Here is an 8,468-nt window from a genome sequence, read left to right as displayed (position 1 = left end):
GGTAAAGAGTGGCAGAGTATCTTTCTCATGAAGCCATTGACTAAATTGACAGTGAGGGAAAACAAGAATAAGCAAGCGGTGGGTAAGAGGGTAACACAAGCCACATTTAGCCTCAGGGGCACCATGTGCTGAGAGTTACTAAAGCAACTGGATTAGAATCAGGGCTTTTTTTGTAGAAAAAGCCCAGCAGGAACTCATTAGCACAATAGGCCACACCCAACAACAGAAACTCATTAGTATATCCAGTCACACCCATGAGAGCATAGCTCATTAGTATATTAGGCCACACACCCCATGTTACCAGAAGTATAGTCATCCAGCCACACCCACCTTTTGCTTCTTATTCTGTTTACCTTGTTTGTTGTCAAAACCCAGGGCTTTTTTGTAGCAGGAACTCCTTTGCATGTTAGGCCACACCCCTAACGTAGCCAATCCTAATGAGTTTCTACTATTGGGTGTGGCCTATTATGCTAATGAGTTCCTGCTGGGCGTGGCCACCTTGGGAGCCAGCCGGAACTCCGTTCCTGTGCGTTCCTGCCCAAAAATAGCCCTGCCTCCCCCCCCCCAAACTTAGGGTCTCCAACCTTCTTCATAGGTTATTTTTGGAAATATCCTCATTTTCCAAAAGCAATCTTGTAGAGTTGTAAGGGATAGCTACACAGGATAAGTTATTGTCATAAAGCACGTCCTTGAAAAGGTAACTTCTCATACATGTTACCTCTTCACAGGTAGGAACTTTATTTTCGTTCTCCTTGATCTTGTCCCAGAGTGGGGATTCCACTTTCCATGCCAGGCTCTCTAAAATTTGCTCTTCGATATGATTCAGGTGCTTCACCACTTCTCTGCAAAGGCCATCTTCAGCTCTAATTAGAATTTCTATTACCTGCAACAAAGATTAATAAGAACATAAGAGAAGCCAACGTTGGATCAGGCCAATGGCCCATCCAGTCCAACACTCTGTGTCACACAGGGGCCGAAAATACCAGGTGCCATCAGGAGGTCCAGCAGTGGGGCCAGGACACTAGGAGCCCTCCCACTGTTGCCCCCCCAAGCACCAAGAATACAGTGCATCACCTGTCCCAGTCTGTGAGTCCCTATCTATACCTTGTGGCTAATAGCCACCTCTGCTCCACATGTTTATCCAATTCCCTCTTGAATCTGTCCATGCTTGTAGCCGCCGCCACCTCCTGTGGCAGTGATTACAGGTTTAAATACTGAGCACACTTGATTCCATTTATTTTTTATTATAAATTCAATACCTTTTTTATGTGAAAGATGTTAATTTTATTAGGGCGGTGGTAGAAAGTTCCATCAAGTCACAGCTGAGCTATGGTGACCCCGCAGGTTTTCAAGGCAAGAGAAGTTCAGAGGTGGTTTGCCATTGCCTACCTCCTGGTCATGACCCTGATCAATGCCCCTTCCAAGCTACGGAGCCTTGTGAGCAAAAAATGCTACTTTGTGAGCTACTGGCATTAAAGTTGTGAGCGAGCGATTTGGCTACAGCTTGAATTAGTTTGCTCTGGAGCCATCCTTCCCGAGCTAAGACAAAAACATGTGAGATGGAGGCTAAAAAACTATAAGCTGGCTCACACTAACTCAGCTTAGAGGGAACACTGACCCTGATATTACTTGGAGGTCTCCCGTACAAATACTGGCCAAGGCCAATAAATCGAATTTGATAAATAAAATAGTAAACCCTGCTTTGCTTCTGAGATCTAACAATATCTGGCTAGCCTGGGCTATCCAGGTCAGGCCAAACATTTATTAGTAGCAAATTGTAAACACTCCCTCTTTCTCTGGAAGTCAACCCCAAGGATGGTCAAAAGAATTTACCTTATAAAAGTGAAAGGCGGGGACATCAAATATATCAGTGATTAATGGGAAACTATCCGCTGACTTGTAAGAGTAAGTAATTATTTCAAGGCAGCAGGCCAACAGAGATCTGTGAAACACGTCATGTTCCAGTATTGCCTGCAATGAAAAAGGACATTAGCAAAGTAAGCAATCAGATTAGTTCAGTAAAACATGGTTCCCCTGGAACTCTGTTTAGCTGCAAGATATAATACAGTCCAGTGGCACTTTGAAGACTGATGACATGAAGTTCACTCTGAGCTTCCATGCTACAGATCCTCTCTTCAACTGGCACTGCAACCCCTCTAAAGTCTCCACCCCCCTCCCACTCGCAAACTCATGATAACTGCTGCGTGCAACTTGCACAGGGAACAGGTGGGAGGTGGTTAGAGGGGAGCTGTGACTGCTCTAGTAAAAGGGGAAAGCAGTTTTGGGGATGCACTGTTGGAAACCGAAAAGCCGTGCAGACTGGCAGTGCAGGTGTGCACAGGGCTCGGTTTTGATGGGGTGCAAGGAGACAGCATGGAGGGATCGTGAAGGGGTGTCTCAGCCCAAGTGATGGCTATTCAGAGCAAGCCCATCAGCTGGACCATCCTGTTCCCCCTTTCGTGGGGGCTAAAATGTCAGCTCTATAACATGCGCTTGCATGGGCGTCTGCATTGCAGTTTCTCCCACTGCCAGTTTATGCATATCGCCATCTGATCACGAGCTCTTCCGGTGACTTTGGATGAGGGCAGACACTGCCTGATTATTCTGAGGAAACTGGGCCACTTCTCAAAGATGTGTTAACGCAGCAAAGTCTTCTTCATAATGCCAAAATCCTGTTGTTTAAAACAATCACAGTAGGAATTATGTGACTTAACATCTGCATGTCAGAGAACTGCACTGCATTATTCCTCTTGACAGAGGTTACGGGATATTTATGGGGATGAATACAAGAGATGTTACCTTACCTTTGGGAAAGGTGCCAGGTTCTCCCTGAGCCTGCGTCCTCTGGCAATAAGTTTCATACATTTCTTTCACTCTGTTGGCAATCGACAAGGAAGGATCTCTAGAACACGCCCTGTCAGGGAACAAACGCATAAAGTCTCGGTTTGCTAACGAAACAGAAAGAGATGATGCGGTTCCTCATGATGACACAACAGTCTTCGTAGAAATATTTACTGGCAACAGGACTTTGTATTTACGTTTGCAAGTTTTCATTATTGCTGTGTTTTATCACTTCACTGGTTCTGCCATGACTGCTGTAGTATATTAACGCCAGCTGTCAATGCCACTGTTCATGGGCAAGGGAGAGAGGCGGTGTTCCTTCTAAGCTGAGTGAGTGTGAGCTAGCTCACAGCTTTTTAGCCTCCGGCTCACTCATTTTTGTCTCAGATCAGGAAGGATGGCTGCAGAGCAAACTAATTTATGCAGTAGCCCAATCACTCGCTCACAGCTTTAATGCCAGTAGCTCACAAAGTAAAATTTTTGCTCACAAGGCTCCACAGCTTAGAGGGAGCATTGGAGAGAGGGTCCTTCAGAACAATAAGTGCTGCATGTAACAGCAACGGTCTGGCAATCAAGCAGGTATCCAAATCTGCACAACTGGGCCAGACATAGCTGTGATATAGGAGCCTGCAAATGCAGGGGAATCCACAAGGTTGCAGAAAAATTTAAATTTGTTAAAAAGCTAATTTGGCAATACCCCCCCCCCCCCTCTCCCCGGCAACATTTTTATAGGTGTTGCAGGCAAACTGCTTGATTTTGGGCAGCATTCTTGTGTCTGCCTTAGCAACCCAAAATGTGCAGCTGGAATGGTAACCAAATAAGATTGGAAGAAAAAAATAAGTAAAACAACTGTGCACGTAGTGCCAATGTACAAAAAGTTGTACCTGAGCACTCCACTGGAGCTTTGAGCATCTCTGATTGGACCTAGGAAGATACATCTTGATAAATTGCCCATGCTGTATCACAGGGAAACTCGACACCACTTACTCCATGGGTGAACAGCTTAGTGTGAGTAATGTCTATTCTGTATATGATCAGTTTTATGTATGGTTTTGCTAAATTAATGGAGTGCTCCGTTTTACATATACCACTGAGGAAGGCCAGGTGCTGAAACGCATTTGGTATTGGTTCTTGCATATGGAGACAATAAGTACTTTTAAACCTGTATTTATGTAAAGAGTCGGATTCGACTGGCTTTCGAGCAAGGGAAACCTTTACCTATGTACTGTAACTGTTTTTAATTTGTTTTGATAGCAGGTGTTTGGGAGGAGTTGATTTTAATTGTTTTAAAATGTGGGCTCCCCCACCCATGTATACTTTAAATTGTTAGCTGCCCTGAAGGCCCATGAGGGCAAAAAGTCAGGATATACATTTTGTAAATAAATAAATAAATAACAATATGCCAGCTGTATAATGTAAGCACAAGGCTCTATAATGACATCCCCCCCAATCCATATTATAACTGATAGTCACATAATTTTCAAAAACTGAACACAGAATTATTTTGCTGACCTGAGAATTTGCTCCAGATTTTCACTGGGTGCGTTTTTCAGCCCAGTCAGCATTGTATGAAGCCGGGTCAAGCTGTACGTAGCAATGGAAATGGGACTCACACAAGGGTCGCTCTCCTTTATGTACTTTCGGCCAGTAAGAGGGGTAGCTATTCCAACTGATTTGGTCTAATACCAAACAACAACAAATGTGAAAAGCATTTCAGGAACGAAAAGTTACTGCAGTCATATATATGTTGAGTTATTTACTGTTAATAAGGCCACGGCAATCTTAACATAAAACACATAGGAATAATATACCTGCTCATCTAATACAGCACTGGTGATAAGGGAAACCATTCCCATTCCATGGACAAAATCATGCTGCATCAGCAATGTGGGACTTTACTCAGTAATAAATTCAATTTTTATCTTTAAGTGGCAGAATAGGAACTTGCCACTGGAGACAGGAGGTGTCAATGCTCAAACGTCATATCTTTGTTCATGTCAAAGTAGAATTTGGATAACTATTTTTATGTACACATTTGGATATGTTATACTCAATAATGCAAACTTTTTCACTACACGTTTCCATTCAAGGTTTACTGTGATTCAAAGCTGTCAATGTTTCATTCGGACATACTATAGATTACACACACAAACTTAAAAAGTCCAAACATTACCACATATCCTTAGCAACATGGGTAGATGCTGTCCTGCTGCCATCTGTAATCCACCAGACTATTTTGAAGGTCCAGCCAGAGATGGAACACTCTCAGTTATTTTCCATCTGCGGGTGACTATGATATCAATGCCTGCTCTAAGTACACGCTTCAACACATCTACCCCAGCATGAAACAGACATGCTGTACTCACACGTTCAAAATGCTCCTGCAGACTGCATTTCATTTGCACTCTTTCTGCCGTTTCCATTCCTGAAGACGTGTTCAAGTACCTTCGCAGAGTTCCTATTTCTTCATCTGCATCGTCTCCAAGAAATATCCGCTCATCTAGATTCCCCACTGACAAGACATACTCCTCGTAGACCTTGTTGACAGATTTGCTACAGTAAAGGGGAAAGAGAAAGGGGCTGCACATCCAGATATAAGCTAATACAGCAGCACCAGGCACCTCTAAATAATAGCCAGCCACGAAGTTACAGCCCCAACTGGCATAAAAAGGTCTTCCTAGTTCACCCAGGAATTCTGTGTGCTGAGGAAGTCACACAGGCTTGGAATCACTTCAAAATGATAATACAGAAGTGGTTCTTTTGCCAAGAGGGACACGGAAGCCTACACGGTCTTCTACAAAATTAATAAACGTGTGGCTTTTATTAAACCTTGGTGTCAAACCGGAAATAAAGCGAGGTACGGAAATATACAAATAAGAGTGTGACAGAAAAAAAAGCCTAAATCAGAAGATTAAGCACATGGTCAGCTGTGTAAGGCCTTCAGCCTGACTACTATTAACAAGGCTGGTGAAATTGCCTCTCCTGATGTCTTAGCTATATACCATTTAATCTCTGGGTTTCAGGAGTGCATTAAAATTGCACTGACTGAATGGTGAATACAATATAACAATCTAGATATCTCCTCGAAGATGATGACGACCACGGTGTCCTTGTTAAAATGCCTTACGTTGACATACTCTGTGGTAAGAAGCTGAAAACGTGTAATCCAGGAAATCAAAATGGAATTTAAGCGACTGTCTAGTGGAACAAAGGTAAAAGTAAAGGTCTCCCTTGCTCAAAAGCCAGTGGAGTCCGACTCTAGGGTTGCGGTGCTCATCTCCGTTTTCAAGCCAAAGAGCCAGCGCTGTCCGAAAACGTTTCCGTGGTCATGTGGCCGGCATACTGTTGGTTGTGCTTTGATTTATTTTGCGTTGTTATGGCCAATGGCTAAGACAATAAACTAAACTTGAAACTACAATATAACAATCTAGATATCTCCTCGAAGATGATAATGACCACGGTGTCCTTGTTAAAATACCTTACGTTGACATACTCTGTTGTAAGAAGCTGAAAACGTGTAACCCAGGAAATCAAAATGGAATTTAAGCTACTGTCTGGTGGAACAAAGGTAAAGGTTCCCTTGCTTGAATGTGTGTTGCTTAGAAGTTAGACAAGTGGTTATGCACGTGTGGCCAGTGTCTCTCCATTGCCAAGCTGTTTTTTAAAAAAACAAAAGTGGAAAAGGAAACCCTAATCCACTGCAGCAAGTCTGTCCCGCACTGTACGTAGAAGAGACTATGAAAATGGCAACACGTTTTTTAACTATTTATTTATATACTGCATTTCTGCCACACTGGCTCCCCAAATGGCTTCCAATTAACACACGTCACAATGTGCAGTACAAGCAGGGAGAGGAACAGCCCCAATACTATCACTTAGTTCCCCCCTCCCCACATTTTTTTTCTTGCTTTGGTCAGTCTATTCCTTCTGTGTGACTCTTAGTTTGGTACAGTGGTTAAGTGCTCAGAGCACGCCTCCACTTACAGCTGCTGGATGATTTGTGTTGCTTAGAAGTTAGAAGAGAAAAGGGTTATGCAGGTGTGGCCAGTGTCTCTCCATTGCCAAGCTGTTTTTTAAAAAAACAAAAGTGGAAAAGGAAACCCTAATCCACTGCAGCAAGTCTGTCCCGCACTGTACGTAGAAGAGACTATGAAAATGGCAACACGTTTTTAAACTATTTATTTATATACTGCATTTCTGCCAAACTGACTCCCCAAATGGCTTCCAATTAACAGACGTCACAATGTGCAGTACAAGCAGGGAGAGGAACAGCCCCAATGCTATCACTTAGTTCCCCCCCCCCCACATTTTTTTTCTTGCTTTGGTCAGTCTATTCCTTCTGTGTGACTCTTAGTTTGGTACAGTGGTTAAGTGCTCAGAGCACGCCTCCACTTACAGCTGCTGGATGAACATGGGCAAGCCATAGTTCTCTCAGATGTGTTCTTGAAAAGAGCAGTTCTCTCAGAGCTCTCTCAGCCCCACCTACCTCACAGGGTGTCTGTTGTGGGGAGGGGAAGGGAAAGGAGTTTGTAAACCGTTCTGAGACTCCGTGTGAAGGGTGGGGTATAAATCCAATCTCTTCTTCTTCTATATTTAATTTACACAATACAATAAGCTTCTCTGAATGCTGCAGTTAACTGTTGGGGCTAGGCAGAACACTCAGAAGCTGGTGCAGTCGTATAGTAGAAATGGGGGAGAAATGTCCCAGATGTTACTCCTGCACTCCCACCCCCCCACCTTTTAGTGGCTGCTGGGTTCTAATAGCTGGATGGCATCCTTGCCCCGACCATCAGGATTTCCTTCCCAGATGGGCAATCCCAATGAGAAACTCAGGAGCACAGGTGCGCTTCCTCAGGAGTTAAGTTGCCCCAGCATTTAAGTCCTGGTGCAATACATCCATGTCTCTGTTTCAAGAATTTGGTTTGGAACTAGTTTCAAACTGGTATGCAGTTTATAGGGGGACCAGGCAAGAATGCTAAGTTGGGAGTAAGCAGAGTTGGGAGTAAGCAGTGAAGTGGCTAAATTTGCGGATGATATGAAGTTGTTCAGGGTGGTGAAAACTAGGGAAGATTGTGAGGCACTCCAAAGGGATCTGTCGAGGATGGGCAAGTGGGCGTCAACATGGCAAATGGGGTTCAATGTGGCCAAGTGCAAGGTGATGCACATTGGAGCCAAAAATCCTAAATATAAATACACATTGATGGGGTCTGAACTGGCAGAGACTGATCAAGAGAGAGATCTTGGAGTTGTAGTAGATAACTCACTGAAAATGTCGAGACAGTGTGTGACTGCAATAAAGAAGGCCAATGCTATGCTGGGGATTATTAGGAAGGGTATTGAAAACAGATCAGCCAATATTATAATGCTCACAATACAAGAATTCGTAGGCACTCCATGAAATTGCTGAGCGGTCAGGTTAGAACGGATAAGAGGAAGTACTTCTTCACCCAAAGAGTGATTAACACATGGAATTCACTGTCACAGGAAGTGGTGACGGCTACAAGCATGGATGACTTCAAAAGGGAATTAGATAAGCATATGGAGCAGAGGTCCATCAGTGGCTATTAGCCACAAGGTATAGATAGGGACTCTGGGGCAAGTGATGCTCTGTCTTCTTGGTGCTCGGG

The 8,468-nt window shown here is 43.7% G+C and overlaps 1 protein-coding gene across 1 annotated transcript in view; it reads right to left on the bottom strand.

The window, feature by feature from the left end:
• Positions 1-8,468, bottom strand: part of RBL2 (retinoblastoma-like 2) — a 27,990-nt gene that overhangs the window by 13,376 nt on the left and 6,146 nt on the right. Inside the window, exons 8-13 of the mRNA XM_015422215.1 lie at positions 6,320-6,348; positions 5,208-5,394; positions 4,354-4,520; positions 2,800-2,914; positions 1,834-1,971; positions 719-883 (exon numbers count right to left, since the gene is read on the bottom strand). Coding sequence (XP_015277701.1) covers positions 719-883; positions 1,834-1,971; positions 2,800-2,914; positions 4,354-4,520; positions 5,208-5,394; positions 6,320-6,348 — 801 coding nt within the window. The remainder of the gene's footprint in view (positions 1-718; positions 884-1,833; positions 1,972-2,799; positions 2,915-4,353; positions 4,521-5,207; positions 5,395-6,319; positions 6,349-8,468) is intronic.

Source organism: Gekko japonicus, unplaced genomic scaffold (genome assembly GCF_001447785.1).
Source record: "Gekko japonicus isolate JY-2015 unplaced genomic scaffold, Gekko_japonicus_V1.1 scaffold1051, whole genome shotgun sequence".
Taxonomy (NCBI): domain Eukaryota; kingdom Metazoa; phylum Chordata; class Lepidosauria; order Squamata; family Gekkonidae; genus Gekko; species Gekko japonicus.
The sequence above is the reverse complement of the archived record's forward strand: the minus strand, read 5'-3'. Positions and strand labels throughout refer to the sequence as shown.